This window comes from Amblyomma mixtum, chromosome 1 (assembly GCF_055824585.1).
Source record: "Amblyomma mixtum isolate Tamu chromosome 1, ASM5582458v1, whole genome shotgun sequence".
NCBI lineage: Eukaryota > Metazoa > Arthropoda > Arachnida > Ixodida > Ixodidae > Amblyomma > Amblyomma mixtum.
Genome location: NC_143012.1, coordinates 195,643,161 through 195,665,838, shown reverse-complemented (window position 1 = coordinate 195,665,838; position 22,678 = coordinate 195,643,161). Strand labels below are relative to the sequence as shown.

General features: G+C 42.8%; 1 protein-coding gene across 1 annotated transcript; it reads right to left on the bottom strand.

The window, feature by feature from the left end:
* Positions 1–940: 940 nt before the first annotated feature.
* LOC149370481 (esterase OVCA2-like) lies at positions 941–22,387 on the bottom strand. The gene is made up of 8 exons (XM_089561564.1): positions 21,757–22,387; positions 18,926–18,948; positions 17,094–17,164; positions 11,047–11,106; positions 9,728–9,810; positions 7,732–7,810; positions 6,462–6,608; positions 941–1,593 (listed from the first exon to the last, which is right to left on the bottom strand). Exons 1-8 carry the CDS (start codon positions 21,817–21,819, stop codon positions 1,448–1,450), a joined length of 672 nt encoding a protein of 223 aa, XP_089417690.1. The 5' UTR covers positions 21,820–22,387; the 3' UTR covers positions 941–1,447.
* Between the last annotated feature and the right edge of the window lie 291 nt (positions 22,388–22,678).

The window sequence follows — 22,678 nt, the reverse complement described above, 5'->3', positions numbered from 1 at the left end:
GTTTTTCAAAAGTATCGCCAAGAATCTCGTGGCCAATTTTTGTACTATTTCTTAGAAGCTACAATACAACAGCAGAGTACTAATATAAGCGCTGTATTCGTGGGCTCATAAACTGAGTACAAAAATTGAAATTAGAAATCTACTGATTTTTCCCGAAAAAATTTACTACTATTTTTTTATGTGTCGTGGCAACACTGTTCCCACTGTGCTATCACTGCGCCGGTTGTACACTTTAGAGGCCTCGTTATACAAACGAAACTTCCATTCGCTTAACCCCGTGGCCAGTCATGGCTCCTGAACATCGATGACTGTTCTCGACAGTGTTTTGAACAAGTCCATCTTACGTGCAAAGCAATCAGAAAATTGCGCGCCACTATGCGAGTTCGATACCGCTGAAAATGCGGCCACCTTAGTTAAATATCTGTGGCTCGAAGCTTCCGTTGGAGCCGACTTGCATGACGCATCGACCACTATGTGTGTAAATACGGGATAGTGTGCCTTTGTCACTATATAAATTCGATTATAACATGAGGAGCGATTTTTCACTTCTATTATTGGTAAAAAAATCTCGTTTCATTCCAGTAAATACATTATATACTCTCACGGGTGGAATGAGAAGATGTCATATACAGCCTCCGCAAAGTGAAAATGATTAGTAATGTAATAACAATACTACTGTGAACAGCACAGAACTCAAGGGGTTGTAGATGTGATCCACTACTGGTCCGATTGTGAGCTCAGTCAACTGTGACACCTCCCAAGTAAAAAGTGACATTGCAACACTTGGTACAGCTTATAAACATTGGAGGGCAGAGACAGTCCCAATGATTTCTCCAACGAAATATTTCTTGCTCTACAGTGCTAAATGTGAAAGTGAAAAAAAGAAACAGGAGAGCAGAGCAAAGCAATGTCTCACTGAATGCACTACCCATTAGAACTGTTCTTCATTTCACGTATTTTTATTTTTTTTTCCACTACAGCTTTACAAGCATTATTTAAGCTCAATTCATTGCCACAATCAACAAAAAGTTTCCTGAAACATGCAGAAAACTTGCAGAAAGTGAATGCTTGCAAGGTTCACCGGAAAAAAAGTGCTGAAACGTGGCCCCTGTCTGAACTTTGCTTCTGTCAAATGTGCGGCAGTGCTTGTGCTACGTTGAAAAGCTTACTGGCTAAACTACGCTAAGGCATAGTTAAAACACTCGGCGAGAGCAGTCATGTCCATTTCTTTCTTCACGATAGTGCCCCTCCGTTTTCTCTCCCTTTTCCACTTCTTTCTCTTGCTTGTTTCTTCCTCTTCTTCTCTATTGGCCGCTTGGATCGGTGGCCAAAACTGCAACAGGCTTCAGTCACAAGATGGCTGAGGGTGAGCTCCTAATAACAGCTCTCGCCGTAAAAAAAAAAAAGTCAAGCAGCAGTGATGAAAGCAGTCTAACCAAGGTGTCCATCACGTCCCACTGTGCCTGCTAGCCATTTGCTTGAAGAAGTCGACGTATTCCTTTTTGCATTGGCTGCTTGTTGGCAGGGAGTGGCCACCCGGATGGTAGAGCACACTTGGGGACACGAAGAAGGGAAGGAGCTCTATAGCTCGCTCTGGAAGAGAAGACAAAGTAAATGGGGTATGTGGTTATATTTTCCTGACAGGAAACGAAATCTCAAAATGGAATTCAAAACAAGGTATTTATTTAGATATCGAAAGCAAGTACAAGCCAATAGAAAAGAGAAAAAACAAGTACATTTGATTGAATTAATGTCAAAATAGTCCCCTGAAATTTTCACGCAAAAGTACAGCACAGCTGTTCGGGGTTGTCAAACTCCCATTCAGCCGATATACTGAACAGTGCGACATGCCCCTGCAAGTAGCGCTTCTCCTAGCAGTGCTCTCGTAATCACTTTTTGCACACTGACTCATGTCGGCACCACAGCCTTGGACACCTGCTGGTAGCGTTAGCTATGTGCATACATCCTAAAACTGTATAATGAGGAGCATGTGGGGTCTGATCGAGGATAGCCTCTGGTCTGGCGTAATTACTTTCACCGCTACACTGCTGTCATACGGAGAAGCCAGCATTCCAAGCAGCAGTTGTCGTGTGGTGAAGCCAACCCAGCTGACCAAAGGCTTGCAGTGGCTCGTGCATGGCCTGCTGACTGAAGGGATTGCAGAAATCCACCGTACCTCAATTTTAACAAGATATTATTGAGTTCATAGTGTGCCGGTAACAGGATTAGATCTGTTATGAAAAGCGATAGCTAGTTCCAGGGACTGTCCGCTGTGGCTTCAATGCGAGCGCTAATCCTAGTGATAACAGCGAGCAACACGTTTCCGTCATATCTGGAGGCTATGTTCACTGGCGAGTGGAACGCTGGTGCAAAAATCACGCCAATAGCGTGGCTGCATCGTACTCAAGCTTCTAGGTTACACATGAGCTTATTTACTGCCATGTTTTATATATCAAACAAACGATACGCCCAACTTTTTCGCGATCCCCTTAGAGTTCGATATATCTGAGATTGACTGTAATAGTTGAAAAATGAAATTTACTCCTCGTATTAGTTGATACGACATGTAGGTAGACCTCTTAACTCCACAAATTGGAAAATAAAAAAAAAAGCTGGAGTATTGTCACGTTGTAGTGACGGCAGTCCAGCAGTCAGGAAGACAGCAACAAGACTTGGAAACGAAGCTCTTTATTTGGGCTGACTTGCACCCGAAAAAGAACTGAATCACTCTGCAGCGGCGTAAACAACAAATGTGCTCATCAGTCGTCGAACTACGAATGCCCGCCGCTCGCTGCATCGGTCAATTTAAAGCCGGCAAGAAAACTTCGAGATAACCGGTCAAGATCATCTACAGTAATCTGGAAAAACCATAGGTGCAGCTCTTCATGGCTCTGATCAATCGAGATTAGTCCGGTCGCTTCTCGTGTCACGAACAAAAATGATAACGGCCGACCCGTTCCTGCGGCCTTGAGGGCGAACGAACGAACACTACAATGATACGTGGCAATATTGTGTATGTCAAGAAATCAAAGCTCTCAGCTGGCAACATGCAATTCAGCCAACTGGCACAGTGCACAATATAATGAAACTATGGCAGTGGCGCCAGAACATCATGAAAGACCTGGAAAGGTGTCTTGCTGTTTTTCTTGGTATTTGAAGAACTTTCCTGCGACAATGGATTCACATGCAGCCGCTCAATTTTTCAATGCCTCCGCATGTAAGGTGGCAGCTCATTTAAATACTCCTCAGGATGTTATCGACATTCAAGAGGCATGACATGTCACGTGGCTGAGTGACTGGGAGCAGTTTAATTTTTATGACAAGGCTTCTAACTGTGCAAGGTTGGCGTGGTGCTTGGGCGGTCGGGCTCCGTGCATATCTTATCAGCCATATTGAGACAGCACACCTCTCTTGAACAAAAAGGGGTACGTGAAACCTTTGTATAGTCACGGTGGTTATAATTTCTGTTGTTGTGAAGGCTCAAAGGCGGTCAGAATGCATTTTTTTACGTAGTAGTCTAACTATGTTGTTTTCAATCCTTCCTTTTTTTGCATTTGTAACCCTGTTTGTGCCTTGCTATTGCAGTGATCCACATGTTGGTTGACCCTGGGTTTGGGAAATGCAGTTTTGAAGAAGCAAGTAGACCTATATGTGGGTAAATACAGTAGTAAAAGAACTAATTAATTGTAAAAATAGTAGTATATGGTGCTGCAGTGAAAAACTAGGAGGAAGTAATAAGAATAATAATAACAGCAAGAACTGCTTAAACAGAAAATGTTTCAATTCATTCAGAAACTTCTGCAGAATTTTCAACTCACGCAATTTGCAGAATGGCATTTATGTCACCATTCTGCTAACTGTGTTCAATTTTTATCTGCCTCCATGTCAAAATAAAAAAAGGTAAATTATAAGGATAGAGAAGCTAAATACAGTGCTCAAAGCGCAGAAATATGGTGATGTGTATGATAATAAACTAATGGCACTCCACCTGCGAAACTGCAATGTGCAACTAAAGTAGCGTTGTGCAAATATTCTACATTTTCTAACACCAAACCAAATATGCTCCTATTTGATTTGCTGAATGAATCAAATAGTCGTGCATGTTCAAAATTATGCGCAGCGAAATGAATCTATTCTCCAGTTTTCAAGTAGTTTTCGAATAAGTGGCTCGAAGCTCGAATGAGGCACGTAGATTTTTTGACTGTTGCAAAAAAAAAAAAATGGATAGTACTTGTATACTTCTGTGATAATGCAACAACAGTGACCCTGACCCACCACAGTGGCTGAGTGGCTTTAGTATTTGGCTGCTGAGACCAGCATTGCGATTTCAATCCTGGCCATGGCAGCTGTACTTCAGGGTGTTTCACCTAAGACTTTCTGCAATTTTTAAAAATAAGCTATTTGAATTAGATGTGCGCTTTTTCTGGCATAGCATTGTCAGTGGTGTAGTACATCATAATGCAGCTAAGACGAGCTAACTAGCAGGCTTGTTAACCAATATTTAATAGTTAACTTTTAAACTATTACCGTTGGGCTCCTTAATTATTGAGAGGCATGTAGCCCACAGTAAGTAATGTCCATATTCGTTTTTAGAATTTCGAGAATGCGATTATCCTCGACGCTGTGGCCCAACAAATTTTGGCTATCTCGACGAGTTACGTTCACTGGAGAGGTTGCTTTGCCTGCAAGCTTCTCAAAACGCATGTATTTTGGCGCGATGTAGGCGAAATTTGTTGGGCCACAGCGCCGAGGATAACCGCGTTCTCGAAATTCTAAAAACGGATATGGACATTACTTACGGTGGGCTACATGCCTATCAATAATTAAGGAGCCCAATGGTAATAGTTTAAAAGTTAACTATTAAATATTGGTTAACAAGCCTGCTAGTAAGCATGTCTTAGCTGCATTATGATGTACTACACCACTGACAATGATATGCCAGAAAAAGCACACATCTAATTCAAATAGCTTATTTTTAAAAATTGCAGAAAATCTTAGGTGAAACACCCTGTATATAGCCCGTTGTAATGTCAGTGCACGTCAAGGAATCCGAGGTAGCCTCAATTGATCTGCAGCCCTCCACAAAGGTATCCTCATAGCCTGAGCCGCTTTGTGACATTACAAACCCACAATACACAATCGAATAATTGGCACAAAGTTCAAATAGGGCACACTGATGGTTTTTTCGACAACTGTTTCCAAAACCGGTCCCCTCCAAAGCGGCACAACAAGCTGCCGTGATTGGTCTGTGTGGGAGGGAGGATTCAATGGCACAATACAATCCATTTGTGCGGTGGCATTCATAATTCTCACAAATATGGCCTTCACAACCGGGCAAAGTGAGAGGATTCAGCCTTGCTTAGCATGCTTGATGTCGGAGGCCATAGCTCAAACTTTCATTCTTTTCATCAAAGGTGATTTGGCACTAGTTTGTTCGCTGTTGTCACGAGTAGCAAAAGGTAATTTTCCTACACATACGGCATGACGGTCATAGAGCTAATATACTGCGGCTTTGGCAGGCCTATCATGTATTGTTGCTGTGGTAATCTTGCGTTAATAAAGTTTATTATTATTATTATTATTATTATTATTATTATTATTATTATTATTATTATACTGACATGCTGTATGTCGCCTAGTTGAGGCGCCATGTTGCACCTTTCGATAGGCACAGCTTTAACTCCATGACTCACATTGCCACCTCTAGCACACTGCTGTTTCGCATGAATATTTGTTTCCTATGACTGTTTGCCGAAGTAGCGAATCATCACACAAATATTTGATTCTTATTTGATTTGGTCCTTTCACTATTCAATTCGGATTTGATTCAGTTTTTAACTACATTATTCGTACAACCCGGTAATGAAGCTAGGCTATTCACACTCAATTTGGTTCCTAATAAGTACCATTCGTACACCTTTAAACAAAAGCAATCTATAAAAACGCAAGGTACAGAGGATGATGATGATCATGATGTATTTTTATGGCACAAGGATAGCTTTGGCCACAAAGTGCCATGGCACAAGAGGTCAAAGACCCGTTTCCCAAGCATTTCACCCCAGACAAACCGAACACCAGGCCAGTAGAAGGATTGTAGCCATTGTATCACCAGTGAGTACATCCTATAGCACTGGGGATCAAAGCCCTCAACTCAGGTGGGTGAAATTATTCCAGAGCCGTCCACTACGGCGCATCTTTCCGTTTCTTTCTTCACTCACATTATTCCAGAGCCATCCACTACGGCACATCTTTCCGTTTCTTTCTTCACTCCCACCTCCCTCCCTTCCCTCATGGCACAGTTGAGGTGTCCACCAAGAAGTGAGACAGTTACTACATGTTTCATTTCCTGATAACCAATCCTTTTCTTCCGCACTTCCTGCACTTGAGGCAAATGCTTGAACCTGTAGGCCGACACTGCAGTCACAAGCTAAAGCAGAATATATGAGACAGAAGTAACACACCTTTCGGGATGATGGTGTCGTTGTCACCGATGATGTGCAGGGTGGGTACGTCTATCGAGCCCTCTTTTGCGAAGAGGTGATCTTGGGGGCAGGTGCGGCTTTGAAAACCGGACACCAGGACGCCAAACTTAAAGCTGCACTCCAGCTCTGCATTAGTACAAGGAAGAAAAAGATTATCAACTAGCCAACTGAATCACTAAGCAAAACATACAAAAGTACATCAAACATACATCAGTGAGTCAATGTATACTGGACCAATAAGAGTTGGAAGCAGCGCTTTGAGTTCATGCAGAGGAAAGCCAATGGCAGTAATTCATTTGCATGCAGTCTGCTAAAGGGGCCAGAAATGCAAAAGTTCAGTGAATGAAGCCAGACTGAGTATTGTCCGGGGATAGCAGATACAGATGCCTGCAGAAGACGAAAAAGGATTTTGGAGTAGGCGATTAAGCAACACAAACTCTAGGGACACATTTCTGCACAATGCAAGATGACGCAGAGGGGTGACTGGCCAAGGCTTGTCCATTATTTAGTAAGAAATGCAACTGGCACAAAAATATAATTTGGCATATCCAAAAGCAGAAACACTCTTGACTCAGAGTGTTTGACAATGTGCCGGTTTCAGAACGCAACTTACAGCCCAGAGTGCCAAAATCACATAAGACAGGCTTCTCCATGTTATGTAGGTAACTGACACAAGTTAGGTTAAGGTCGCAAGCTTTTTTTTGTCAAGCTGCAATCCAAGCAGGTTCTTCTCAACATCCCACACAGTCATTTACAAAACTCAGCCACACAAAACTAAGTCATATGAGCCAAATTCCTAATCTTTGAAGGTTAACCAATGACCAAGGAAACAACATGATGTACAACAGAAGTGTTCATCCTGTCGTTTCTTCAGACCAAGTCCATGTTAGTTCACACTACACATTATTTCTTTCTATCCGAAATGCCAACCCTTCTGTTTCAAATCAAAAAAATCTGTGAGCAATGTGCACCTTCTCATACAGGGCTGCAATCAGTTGGACACTTACTATATCACATAGTAGCTGTATACTGAAATTTAATTCACACTGATAGGACTAAAAACCAATAATCATGGCATTTTATAAGAATTAACTAGTTGAGAATACTTCAGCATCTTCACGAAGTTCTGAATCTGTTTTGGACCTCTGGGTGTGTCAGCCTTCCCTGCCGGTATGAAGGGTTGCAAAATACAGATGATTAAGATTACACATCACAAAGCTGAGATCACGAAGGCCTGGAAAAACCATACTCTTGAGACACTGCAGCGAGAGGATCATGGCTGTCATGCAAGCACCCTGGCTGAAGCCCAGGATTCCATCACAAGGGCCCTGCATGAAAAGGACAGTATTCATCTTTGTGTAAGCTCAGGACAGCTTCCATCGTTTGAATCTTTCATTCTGAAAGCAGAAAAAAGAGACGTATAAGTGCAACTCGCTACCACAACACTTCTGGCCCCGTTTTTGCATTAAACGAATGCTGGACACAGTGTTCAGCCAATTCATAACCCTGCATTGAGGTCAGACATGAAGCAGTTCCTAGCGATACAAAGCAGAATTAGCAACCGCTAACTTCATAATGCACTTATGTCTCTTTCTAGCAAATATACCTGCCTGCCAGATCAACAGCAGATGGAGAGGCAGAGAAAGCCTTTTAATGAGCAACTTAGTGTTAGCAGGTGCTACGATCAATAACAAAGATTTCTGACAGCAAAAGATGCAACTCAGAAGCCAACACCCTATAGGCAGCACTGTACATTACAATAATGTAGTAAAATTGTTGTGTAAATTAAAGTAGCGTTAAAAGTTGTATAAGAATGTTATGCTATTGTTAAACATTAACAAATAATGTTTATGCTGTGCGATGAACTTTACTGTAACGTTAAGACGACATTATGCTGATGCTGTATTCGAGATGCTACTTTACTGCTCATAACTACAAAAGAGCACTACAAATCATAATGTTCAAACCATCACTATATAACCATACAAATACTAATGCTATAATGTTCAAATGATAACCATAATATGTATGCACAACTCCAAAATTTAATATAAGGAAACTTCGTGTGTGTACCATTTACTACTATCACTTATGGCACCTTTATGGCTGGTAATAGAAACTTGAGGTAATGCTATGCTAGAAGATGTGTATCACTTGCATGTATTAGTTGTGCTGTATTGTAACGCGTGCCGCCCTAGTTGATGTTGTTCCATGCACATTGCAAGGTGTTGATTGAAGTTGTGGTGGATCATAATTGGCAGGTCTAGCCTTGCAGAGTTACTTAATCATTTTAGTGAAAGTTGCATATATATTACTTAAATGTTTAGTTAAGGTCAGGGAAAGGCTATTCCAACGTTTATTTGTAATGCTTCTAAAACATTACAAAAAAAGGACATTAAGAAGATTGTATTAATGTGTGACCAAAATAAAAAAGTAGCATTGTTGTAACATTGTTGTAACATGGAGAAAGATATCGTTATTAAAAAGCTGGGATCTCAGCCGGCATGTTTAAAACAGCTGCAGTGATAATGAGTTAATGGGTGAGCATTACAGAAGAGAAAGAACACAGAAGAAGAGCGCCAAGAAGTGAAAGAGGAAAAATGTACAGACAGTAAGGACACGGTGGTTACAAAAGTTGAAAGTAAATCTTCCAGGTACTCATACAGATGCCACAGTGTTTAAAGGAAACCAACAAAACGAAGGCAACAAAACCAAAAGCGCAACTTGCTTTGCAGCGTCTTCTGGATTTTACATTAGTGGAGAGAACAAAATATGAGAAAGCTTCATGGTTTACGAGGAAGCAAAAAAAACTGTAGGGACTACGCTCTCGTGTAAAACTGATGACACATCAATGCTGTTTGAGTTTGGTTCGACTAAGTTAACAGTGATTACACTCGTCATTTCTATCTCTTGTTGTCTATAGTACACCCGCCCCCCTCCCCAAGACCAACAAACACTCAGTCATCAGTACGTACAAGTGTTTATTTCAGTAACACCCACAGACGCCTGACGCCCCCTGTCGGAGCAGACGACAACTAATAAAATAGTTGTCATCCGCTCCGACAGAGGGCGTCAGGTGTTCATGGGTGACCTCATTACTGCGAACATAGCCACCGCTGTGCATGACTAACAAAACAACCTCCAGCTTAATTGGAATCGCTGTTAATAAAAAGATCCCAGGCTTCTTTGTCATCAGCTCAGGGAACAGATTTATTGCATCACCACCATACATACGGCCTCCTCACCTCCGTTTTGCATGCCTGCTCGATGGCCTTGACCGACTCCTCGAGCTCTCGGTCGCTACCCGAGATCCACCAGCCACGTCCTCCTAGTCCACAGGGCACACAATTTACACGGATCACTGTGTGCATAGGTCTCTCGCTGACAGAGAAAGCAACGTAAGGTGACTGTGAGCGTGTTGCAAACATAAATTTTTCAGTCACAAAATACTATCCAGCAGAGGAATATACGTCCAGATTTTCAGATTTTGGCAAGGAACATGCCTATATACTGCTCATGAAAAATTCTGACACTACTCAGCACAGATTACTCAGACTAGTCATTGGTGATGCTGAAAACTGCCAAATTGATTTTTGAGGAAAGGAAATGGTGCAGTATCTGTCTCACATATCTCGATGGACACCTGAACAACACCATAAGGGAAGGGAGGAAGGTGGGAGTGAAAGAAAAGAGAGAAAGAGGTGCTGTAGTGGAGGTCTCAGGAATAATTTCGACCTCCTGGGGTCTTTAATGTGCACTGACATCGCACAGTACATGTGTGCCTTTTGCGTTTCTCCGTCAAAACGCGGCCACTGCGGTCGGGTTTCAACCTAGGAATGGCTCAGTAGCTGAGCGTCCTAACCACTGAGTGATGCTGCTACAAGCTTTTATGATGCATGCAGCTTGTGCCCAGGGGTTGAAAGGTTCAATTATTTCGTCAGCTGCATCCCATTCACGTGCTCATTTGTCCACTGCCTTATACTAGTGTGTTGTGCATGAGCGACCCTTTCAGCCATGATTTCTGTACTGAATGAAGTACCCAGTTTGCAGTGAGAACTCAAATCCTGCTCATTTCACTAACAGACGTGAAAGATCGGAGGCAGTTGTTTTGGTGCTCTTGATCTATACTAAGCCATAATACTGTGCTGTCAGAAAATGTGCAGCTCAATAAGTGGAGGTGCGCTCTGCCTGGCACAGTTAAAATAGTTTGCCAACACTCCTTCCACGTCACTCACTTGTTATTGTCCTTTTTCATGCACCATTTATGTCACAGCTTAAACATACTCTTTTGTCAGTCGCAGTGACCAATTTTATGAATACCCAGTCACGGTGCTTTTCAAGTGGGCCAGCAAGACTAACAGACCTGTTCATTTCATTTGCACACCAAATATCACATTACTTCGTAATACAATGATTATCTTTGTGCATCAAGGATTTCGTGTTGCAGCATCGTGTGGTGTTCACTCAGCCTGGCAACAAAAAACAGGCACTTGGTTCATAATGCGAGTGCAGATTCCAATGAGAAAACTCCACAGCATGGAGGTAAGCTTTGTGCAGTTCTCACCTACAATCTCCCATTCAGAGTGGACATCCTTCTCTATGATATGAGGTGCGTCGATGAATACTGAAAGAACAAGCAGAGAAACAATGCCCCACTGAGAAGGAGTGCAGTGCACATGACAAGACACTTCAATGAAGGGGACGTGCAGCAGCATTGCATGCTTTGCTTGTGAACAGAGCAAATCTGTAGCAATGAAGACCCTTTACAACAGCTTGACAAACACCGTAACGTGTAAAAATGGGAAAAGTCACCTGCATCTGGACACCGAGTGTAATGGCTGCATTCAGAAGCTGGCAGCGTAATCCGTATGCTCATATTCCATGTGTGCTGCCCAGTATGACCGGAAATTCGGTTAGCCTTCAACCAACAACCACTCGTTAATTTGGTCTTAATTATTTCTGAGTGACACGTGCTAAGAGATCTTTCTTTAAAAAAAAAATGGGCATTGTGACGCACCAAACTTGGATTCATCCCCCTTGACAAATGATGCAATGCACAAGATTTTGCAAACTTGCTATGCAAATAAAGTTTCTTTGCTAATCTGGGAAATCTTCATGACAGAAAGGAAATAAACTATAACTACAATTAGATTAAAACTGCATTCTATACAAACTTATCTGCTGAATGATACAAAATTCATTGATCTGTCTTTGGCAGAGAAGAAAATATTATTACTTGACATTCAATAAAACGCAGAACAAATAAGGTTTTGTCCGAAGTTTAAAAAAGCATATTTGTTTATTTTTATAGTCTGTCCTGGTATTCTTCACAATATTAGTATTAATAAGCATTATGTTGTATAGTACTGCTGGAAGATACAGCCCAGTCTGCCCGGCTCAACACACCTTTCAGCTATGAACAAACCTGTTTTCTGCAACACGTAAGAAACATCAGCCAGCAATTTTCTTTTAGAGTAGAATTTAAGAGTGAAATAATTTAACAATATAATAAGCCAAACCTCCATAACTGGCACAATTTTTTATAGCACTGTTGTGACATACAGCCAAAGCTTCAGTTTGCATAATACATGGGCGGACACATACATTTCTGTTGCGCAAAACATAGGGCAATGCACACACGAAGACAAGCTGTAAGGTTTTTAACACCTTGAATAGGTGCCTCATGATGCAATACTTGTGGTGGCGGAAAGCCTGTAGCACCAAATTCCTGACCACATATACTTTATGCTCACGTAGCCACTTCTGTTAGTAGCAACAGGTGTGTTGTGCTCCGACTACAGTAACAAAACAACATGTTTTTAATGTTGATCCACGCTCATTTAGTGAATAATACCTTGACAGAATACACAAATAACAAAAAAAATTGCATTGCCATTCGAAAATCGTTGCAGTTTTTTTTCACGTATGAGTGAATGTTATATCACCTAGTGGATAAGTTTACAGAGAACACAATGTAAACTAGGTATGATTACGGTCCATTTATTTTCTGAGGTAAAGATCACCAAAGTTAGCAAAAAAAAAAACCTCCTGTGCGCCAAGCTCACAAAATTTCAGAAAAAACGAAATGCAAGCCAACAAGATTAACTGCACGCATTCCAAAATAATTATAAATTACAGGGATGTCCTCGCAAGATATTTATAATGCTCCTGCAAGTTATTCATAACCACAAAATTTGACAAATACAAAAAATATGGCTAAAAAGGGTCTCTTTAGAGGTGCTGCATCTACTGCACTTGCAATATTAAGCAATCCGTTTTTAATTGTGAACATGCATGTAGCATACAACATAAAAATCATCACAATAAAAAAATAGAAAAACTGTTTTTCTTTTTATTCGCCACTCAAAGTACTTGTTTTTCTGTGCTTTCCTGTAGTGTGCACTATAATGTTTTGTCTGTGGAAAATATGTTGGTGGATTTTACAGTAGTAGATAAGTTTGTATAGAATTATGCATTAAATCTTTATGAACAGCTTAATTTACAAAAAGCTTCCAAAGTTTGCAAAAAAGATTTTTGGGCACCAAGTTTCAGACGTTCGGAAAAAAAGAATTGTTAGATACCATTGAAATAAGCGCGTGCATGCTACGGCTGTCATAAATCTCCTTTATAGATTTCCAAGCATCTTGTGATGTACATCAAGTTATTCACAACCAACGGTACAAAAACTGCAGTTCAGAACTGCACAGGAGTCCACTTCTGTGTATTAAGAACTTTTTGTGCGTTGAAATATTTTTTCTCAACGAAAAAAATTTCAGATCTCTTCCTTCCAGTAATTGGGCAGTGACATATAGAAATAGTGATCTTACCTCAAACTGCCCAACATCAATCAAGGAAGAACGTGGCAAATAAAATAGAAAATATGGTCAAAATTTTCAATTTGTCAACATACTTTTTTTTCCCCTCGAGTCTTCATCGGTCTCGTGACAAAAAATTATAGCGAAGCGTGCAGTATAGCTTTATAAAACGATGCAAAAGTGTATACAGCTTGTTCGGTTGAAAAGCTGTCAGTGTTGTAGTAGCTACCCGCCACGGTGGCTCAGTGGTAAGGCGCTCGTCTAACGAACTGGAGTACCCGGGTTCGAACCCGACCACGGCGGCCGCGTTTCGATGGAGGCGAAACGCAAGAGGCGCCCGCGTGCTGTGCGATGTCAGTGCACGTTAAAGATCCCCAGGTAGTCGAAATTATTATTCCGGAGACCTACACTACCGTAGCTCTTTTTCTCTCTCTCTTCTTTCACTCCCACCTTCCTCCCTTCCCTTGTGGCGCGGTTCAGGTGTCCGCCGAGATATGTGAGACAGATACTGCGCCATTTCCTTTCCTCAAAAACCGATTGACCAATTTATGTAGTAGCAGTAGTTGTAGTTGTTGGCATCGCGCATCGGAAATATCGGGGGCTGCATAAAAATCAGAGGGCACGCACACTCAATGAATGAGAAAGCCAGGAATCGAATGAGGGCCTTTGGCATTCAAGACGAGGATGCTTCCATTTTGCCACGACGGCTCGATGCTTGAACATGAATAAAGGCACATCTAGTGAATGCACAGGTTTCTTAGAAATGTATCTTTAACATCTGTAGTGAAGTGTACACGAGTTAATTATGACCATGTAAATTGCAGATGTCGGAATTAAGCGATGTGGGGACGCCTTCGTCCCCTGCGTTTGCTTTCCCGCAGCGCACTAGTTCCCTGTGGTTAGCTCCCCCGCAAAGCACTCCTCTCGGTTCGGTTACTTTTAACTAACAGGGGAGGGCGCTCGCGTCGCAGCGACACCAGCCCCACGAATGGCGTTTTGCTGCGCGCGCGCGGGGGATAGCCAGCTCTCTTCTCCCTGGGACCGGGAAGTGAGCGGACGTTTCGCTCGCAGCTTTGCTCTTCGTCGGCGCCGGCGGACGACCTCGTGTGGAAACATGTTCCCCTCAGCTCGTCCCGTCCGGCCTCGGAGCTTATCCCTTTGCCCTAGCGTGGGCGAACGTTCGCTCGTAGCCGTGCTGGTGAGTCGGACATCCTCGATTCCTCAGTGCATTTTGTTGCTAGCTGGCGTTATTGTTGTTATAGCAATAAATGCGTTGTTTGTGTCAGCCAGTGTGTCGTTCTTTTGTTCCCGCAGAGCAAGGCCCGCCGTGGTCGGCGTGTGCTCGGTAGCACTCGCGACCACGGGGTGGGGTCAGGGCGGTTTTGAACTATGTCAGCCGCGGTTAAACGGGGAGAACGGATTTATCTCCCCAATTTAAACCCCACAGCGAGTACCACGTGTTTCCGGTAAATTTCCTCCGTGCTTGGCGAGCAGTCATAGCGCCATCATGTGGCACCCAAAGCAACCTTTCTGTGTCGGAGTAGTGTCGTTTGTTTCTGAACAGGTGTGATGGTTGAGAGGTCTCTCCGAACAATTTGCCCAACGGACAAAGTGTCACGCCGTACGGGCGATGGAATTCCGTGGACTCCCTGGCAGTGCTGCAACATACTGTCGCATTCCACGCCTAAAGGCGAAGCTTAAAGGGTCAGTCTACTGAATTTTATCGACCATATTTTCTTTGCGGCAACCGATAGCTCTTTACTCAAATTACCGTTTAGCCAGCTGTGGTGCCAAGGAGTGCGGTAGAACATTTTAAAATAGAATTTATTAATGTGGGAACACATCTGTATGAGATGGTAGTCTCATCTGGCAACCATCTGGATTTCCGCCAAGCGGCGTCAAACATGGCAGCGCCCGTGGAAGCCGGACCTCTCGCTTCTGACTGAATTCTCGTTGTTGCTGCCTTTTTCAGTGCGTTCACTGGCCATAAATGGGGCGCCTGTCTTTCGCTTCGTCTCATTTCGCCTATAAGAAAACATATAAGAGATAAATTTGCTTTATTTTAATAATTAGAGTGACGATTCTGCCGCTCCTAGGCTTAAGTGGAGAGTCGGTTTGTTTACAGCAATGGTTCCCGTCCTGACGACCAGATGGCGCCACTATAGGCTGAGTTTATTTTTGTGTCTCTGCTAGCATACGCTGAACTAAAAGTGGAAATGTGCCTGCGTTTTGCGTACGTGTAACTATAAATATTCATGTGATTTACAGAAAAAGCGAGCGGTACGCCTTCTACAGTTTACTAGAACAAAACGTGCGTTTCTCTGACATTGGGGCATACAAATGGTACATAGTATATTCACTTATGCTTCTACAAAAAAAGACTACCACTTTCTTGAACAAAATGAACGTTTGAGGTCGCCACCATGCTTCTTTACGCGACTTTTAACGCCGAAATAAAATATAAATTCCTGCCTAAACCGGGCGCAGACCCCTCGTTATTGATGTTATAGGGTGCCAGCTACCAGAATATGCCATTATTTATACACTCATCTCGGCGAGTAGACTGACCCTTTAAGCGTCCTCCGATTTAGTGAATCCTACTTGTGATGGTCCCAGCATTGCGAATTTCATGGGTTTCTGACAGCGAAGCTCCCCCATCTTAGTATTACCATGTACAGAGGAGATCAGAAAATCAAGATTTCCATTAGTTGCTGTGCCGTGTTTCTCTGACCAAAAGCAAAGACATACGAGGCGATAAATGAGGCAGAAGAGGACATAAGCTTTAGAGTAGATTTTCTCAGCGTTCATTTTTTTATGCATTTGCTATCACTCATCCCTTTGGTATATCATAACGAATGAGAGTAGAATGGTTGTTCTTTGCACATGAACCCTAAGACAATGGGGAATGCAAAGTCGGTCAAATGTTTAGGGGAATCCCCCTAGGTGGAGTAGATTTGTAATAAGGGAGTAATTACTCATTGGCATCCACCCAAGAACAGCCATATGGCTACAAAGGAAAGCTATACAGCTTATTTATGAGTTATAAGTTATTTTTGCAAAACACGAATGACAGTAGAATGATTGCGTCTTTCCACATGAATCCTAAGACGTTGGAGAACGCGATAGGGCTTTTAAAGTTATTTTTGTAAAACACGTTTTCATGTAAATATCCACACTGGAGTTAACTGGACATCTAAAAAAAGGACTAATGGCTTTATTACACAGAATAGGGCTTTTGTAAACATGCTGCCTTAAAAATCTGTCCACTTTCTTCTTAGCTACTTAATGCCTAAGGGATGACTTTACAAGGGTGTTAATTGTAATTGCTCACGATGTATACCAGCTAGCTTCAAATAAAATAAGGTTCGGAAATCAAGATAAAAATTTACATATTTGCACAAAATTTGGTTAAATTTTGTACATAACTAACAAAAGTTTTAATCACAGCATCTCCTCTGACATGCAGCCGGCGGACTAGAATTCTGCTGGGATCGAATATTAGAAACTACGAGAAAAATTATGCAAACCAAGTCATACTGCTTGCAGCATGACCATATAAATGCATTAAGTCCTTGAAATAGCAACACAGGCTTAGATAAAAAAAATATATAGGTACAGGTCACGTGGTTTAATCAGACACGACACACAGAACTCACATGAAGACGTTAACCTTTAAGCTGCAATAGATGCAGCCTAAGGAAGCAAGTCCTTGCCCACTAAATTTAGCTAATGCCCTTTGTGTGTGTACAAAATGTTAATGCTACAACAATAAAATGGAAATAAAGGCAGCTCTTACCCAAATCCAACAAGGACTTTGTTGCTCTCCAAAAGTCTCCAATTTTGGACCTGAATGATGCAGCATCCTGCCTGAAATGGAAGGTGAGCTTCACAGGTGAACCTGCCGGCAATTCTAGGAGGAGAGGGCTGAGAGGAGTGGCAGTCTTATTTGGCCAATGCATTCCTTCAACTTTCTTCATCAGAAAAAATGGTGGCCAATGTGATCTTTCTACGAAAAATACAATGAGGGCAAGCTTTCATTCAAAGCTTTGTTACTGATATTCTGTTTCTCATGAAAAGCCAACTGGGCTATCCTCTCAGCCTCTCTGTGGGCCAAAGTGTGGTAGTTATAAAGAACATGATTTGATTTTTGGAGTTCAACGTCCCAAAGCGACTCAGGCTATGAGGGACGCCGTAGTGAAGGGCTCCGGAAGTTTCAAACACCTGGAGTTCTTCAACGTGTACTGACATCGCACAGTACACGGGCCTCTAGAATTCTGCTTCCATCGAAATTCGACCACCGCGGCTGGGATCGAACCTGCGTCTTTCGGGTCAGCAGCCGAGCGCCATAACCACTGAGCCACCGCAGCGGGTCAGTTATAAAGAACAACTTAAAAAAAATAAAATTGGCTGTTGCAATTCATAATACAACATTGTTCACAAAAAAAAAACACGGTTTAAAAAGGATGAAGAAACTAATGCACCCTCATAGGTGGCAAGGAATTGACAAGTGACCTGCATCGATCTATACCGTTTCAGGGTTGTGCTAATGAACAGACATTCAGAGGGCCCAAGTGTAAGACGTGGCACAGGGCAATGATGCAAGGATCTATAAACCGGCTAAACTAGCCCAGTTTGAAACAATTCTACTCTGCTAATTGGCGCACCCACCATTGTGACTCAGGGGCTACAGCATTCAGCTACCGAGTCCACAGTCGTGGGATCAAATCCCAGTCGTAGTGGCTGCACTTTCATGGAGGCAAAATGAAAAATTGCCTGTGTGCTGTGCGATGCAGGTTAAAGAGCCCCAAAGGTTGAAATTAGCCTGAAGCCTTCTACTATGGTGTACTCATAGCCCATGAGCAGCTTCGCATGGGGCTTGATATCGTACATTCCATACCAACTAGCACGGTTTGAAAAGCTGTTACCATGTTTTTATACAATCTCTGTAGCTGTGTAGACCACTTTAGTAATAAGCTCTGCTAAACACATGCCTGGGCCTTGAGCTTAACCATTTTAGTAAGCGATTTAGTTTCAAGGAAAGATGATGCAAAGTACTTGTGTGTTACTATATTTGAGGGCCAAGTTTAGGATGAACCTAGAAGCCTCAGGTGCTGTGACGTCCTCTGTTAATAGTCTTGTTAATAGTCAAATTGAAGTGTTGAAAACACACAGCATAAAACTTGAACTTTTTATAATCTTATACAGAGCATGCTGTTAAAAAAAATCAGGTTCACGGTAAAGTTGGTACAGAGAGAGAGAACAATTTTGTCTGCGTGACATAAGGAATTGCAAGCTTTATTGATTGACTCCATTGAAAGCACAGCTGAGCTTAATTAGAGAGTCATTACTCCCTTTCTTTAAACTTTTAATTTTTGTCTGTTTTCTATTACAAATAACTTTTCTGATATAATTCGTCGCTCATGAAATCTCAATCTTTGGTCTAAAACCGCTTTCTAAGAAACTATCACAAAACAGCTCTCACAGAATGAGTATTAGTAACTAAAACTTGCTTTTGAGAAACCACATACAGATTTAGGCAAGCGCAACCCATTTCATGGCTAGGTATGAGGTGAATGACACCACAATTTTTATGCAACAGTGTGAGGTATGCCGGCAGCACTCACTCACCCATAGCCATGTAGACAAAGAACCTAAAGGGAAAAAAATAAGAACATGTATTGCACAGAAACAATGCAAGATGGAAATATGCTGCAGATGTATTACACCTGGTCTTGTATTGATATTAACCACTTCCTTCAATTTATGTTTCTGCTATGCACCATCAAATTATTTCTCTGGCAGAGAACAGACACTTATTTCATCATCATTTTCATCAGCCTGACTACGCCCACTGCAGGGCAAAGGCCTCTCCCATGTCTCTCCAATTAACCCTGTCCTTCGCCACTTGCGGCCACCGTATCCCTGCAAACTTCTTAATCTCATCCGCCCACCTAACTTTTTGCCGCCCCCTGCTACGCTTGCCTTCTCTTGGAATCCACTCTGTTACCCTTAAGGACCAGCGGTTATCTTGCCTTCGAATTACATGCCCTGCCCAAGCCCACTTCTTCCTCTTGATTTCAACTAGGGTATCATTCACGCGCGTTTGTTCTCTCACCCACTCCCGATCACTTAGCATAACACCTATCATTTTCTTCTCATAGCTCGCTGCGTTGTCCTTAACTTCAGCTGAACCCTCTTTGTTAGCCTTCACGTTTCTGCCCCATAAGTGAGTACCGGTAAGATACAGCTGTTGTATATTTTTCTCTTGAGGGATATTGGTAAACTGCCATTCATGATCTGAGAGAACCTGCCTTATGCGCTCTGCCCCATTCTTATTCTTCTAGTTATGTCCCTCTCATGATCCGGATCAGCTGTCACTACATGCCCTAAATAGACATATTCTCTTACTACTTCCAGCACACGCTTATTTCAGTTTGTCACCAAATGTCCACGAGTTTGTGTCATGGTGCCTGTTTTAAAAATTATGCCCTCAAAATTACATTCACAGATGTATCCAACTTAAACATTTTTATTTTGTACAGTTTCAAAGTGAGTGCTCAACTGTGATAATATGCTAAGCTTTCTGCCGGAACATCACAGCAAATTGATCTTTATGAACTTCTTTCAAGAGATGTTGCTGTGATCACCTTTACTGATAATGCTGCAAGATAGACAATGAACTGGCATAGCTTGGGGCCGTGTGTGACATGTCTCAGTAGGCAAGTGGTGCAAAGATTGCGAACCACGATGTGAGGTTGGGAAAGTAGGAGAACGGTGGCTAGAGAAGAAAACAGCTTCTTTGTAACAACCGGTTCCTCACAGAAAAACGAGGGAGGTCCTACGGCCTCAAAGTGAATGACGGCTTTGGCAGCATTTAGCCTGCTTTTAGAAGGCTGGCTAGATCAGCAAATAGCAGTTGTGACCTGAATACCCTGGATACTAACAGCAACATACAGAATCCGAGAGTTTAGAGGAATGTGACTATCCTGCTCAAAAATGAGTTACTGATGTGCCGATAGATGCAGAGCAAAAATTAGTGGCCTGTTGTTGCCCTCCTGTACAAATTAATCCCCACAAAGGAAGAATCAACTACAGCTGCATCAGTGCACGTGTGACAAAGCATAAGCCTTAATTGAGTGCCCACCTTGAATGAAATATTTATTCACTTAACATGCTCAGCAGTGGAAGCTCTAGTAGAGATGTCCAAAAGTGGTGCAGGATAGATGACTGACATCTCTTACAACCTCCTGATCGAAGATGATCCCATTGCACCTTTGTCAAACGCTGAATTTGGATCAATAACTGAAGTACACTTGCAAAACTGCTCTCTCCATCTGCGATGCAACATGGCAGCAGGCTCAACCTGTCTTGGCAGCTGCATGGCAGTTGCCTTCAGTTCCCAGCAAGTTAGGTCGAATACGTGAGGAAATCCCAATGGTTGGCAACTGATGATCATCTAATGATGCAATGAGATCGAAGGCCGAAGCGCCGCGGTGACGGCGGTACACTTAACAGGCAACAAGTTGCGGCGAGTGCTCTACATGGTGACGTCACCAGAACCAAAAAGTGTCGGGCATATCATGCACGCGCTATATCCAATAATGCCATAACAATTGATATCTGCGAAACACCGCGAAAAGGTACAAATGCCTCTCGGCATTTTCAGTGCAGCATATGGCAAATGTTTTGTTTTCAAAGAATATGATTTATGAAGTTGTGTACATAAAAGTTAAGTTGGAGCCCATCAGCACTAATTACTCCCCCAACATTTCCGTTACAGTTAGAAATCATTGTGATCGTGGAGCTACGAGCAGAGTCCCTCTAAAGGTTTAAAAAAAAAATGCAAAAAAAAATACGGTTCGGCGTTGCAATGCGGATTTCTTCCCTAGAATAGACCTCATCAGCGCACGTGTATCCGATCCGACGGACGCACGAAACATGCGGCATACCGACGAGGCTCTAATCGGGAGGAGGAGGGCGGTAGAAGAGCGCTCGACACAAGCAAAGCCGAATAACAAGCGAAACTGGAAGATATTCGGGAGAAGAAAGGCGGAGGGGGAGCGCGGCACAAGCAAAACCGATTCATAAGCGAAAGTGAGCGATATCGCCCATCAGGCCACGCCCCTTTGACGTCACGTTTAATTGTTGACACCAGGAAGAAGTCTATTAGCAAAATTATCGTTTCAAGCAGGTCACTCATTCAAAGCCAATCTATAGCGTTCCACAGGCAAATTTCATTCAAAGTTGCGCATCAAGAGGAGAGTCTGTGGGCTGCTGACAATGAGCCTGCGTAGGAAGTTCCTCGATTGTTACCACTTGTAAGAAAGCGGAAAGCCGCTTAACAACGAGGCGTTCAAATGTCACCGCACGACGCGACGTCCGAGTCCTTTCTTTCCCCACATCGAAACCCGATAACCGCCAGCAGTCACCAACTACCTATTGTTTGCTAAGAAACTCACCCGCAACTTCGAGACGGGACAGCTGTCGCAGGCGTCCGCCATGACGGTTGTCATAGCAACCATCACGGCGTTGTCGTCGGCACAACTGTCAACGTTGGTTCCAGTTTCAGTTTCGGATAACAGCGAGTTATTGCCAATTTTTCATTATTTCCGACCTTAATAGCGGTTATCTGTGACGTCCACGCGAGAATAGAACATTCAAATTGGTTTTCTTAGCGCTACAATTACTGGGCTCACCGTCCAGAGGTGCCAAATCTCACCAATGACGATATGGACCTGCGCAGGCATGTGCGCATGCTTCGAAGCCTGGTATGTGTAGAAATCAAAAACGGAAAATGCTTCTGTTTGTCCCAATAATGTTTATCATGTCACTGAATTTAAACATCATAAGAATACCTTCAAAAATGACTTTTCAAAGCCTAGCTTGAGCCGCAAATGAATGGCGGCTCCGCAATCAACATCGTCTGCGGCATTAAATATGGCGCACTTTTTGAAAGACCAGAATTAGCGCCATCGGTTAGACAAGTGAGAAGATATTTATTATAAACTGAAGTTGGAGGAAGGCACCTAAGGAATGGAGCCCTTCGGGTCCCATTTGCAGCACCACTGGCCGCAGCTCTCCGACTGGCCCGGGCGATCACGTAGCCGTGAAAGATGGCGGCTGTCCAGTCGGTCGAAAAAGAGGTGGGATAGCGGAGTTAGCCACCATAGCGGAGTATTGATGGAGGACTGGAGCATGCCCGTGTGAAATGGTAGTGGGTGAGATGTGCGCCGGAAAAAGGGCAGTTTTCAGGGTAGCATGTGGGATAAAAGTTGAGCCTAAGCGCACGGTGGGGGGAACAAGGCGCCAGAAGGCCGCGCTTCTTCTCGACAGAGATTTTTGTAAGGAGGCATATGTTCTGCGGGATAATCGGTAACGTTG

Bases quoted from the DNA above. Each gene is read 5' to 3' on its own strand.
- LOC149370481 (XM_089561564.1), bottom strand. From the start codon at position 21,819: ATGGTTGCTATGACAACCGTCATGGCGGACGCCTGCGACAGCTGTCCC. The intron at 6,609-7,731 runs GTATGGTTTTTC...GTACTAATGCAG, and splicing joins CTCGCTGCAGTGTCTCAAGA to AGCTGGAGTGCAGCTTTAAG. The intron at 1,594-6,461 runs GTGTGTTACTTC...CTTCTCTTCCAG, and splicing joins CGACACCATCATCCCGAAAG to AGCGAGCTATAGAGCTCCTT.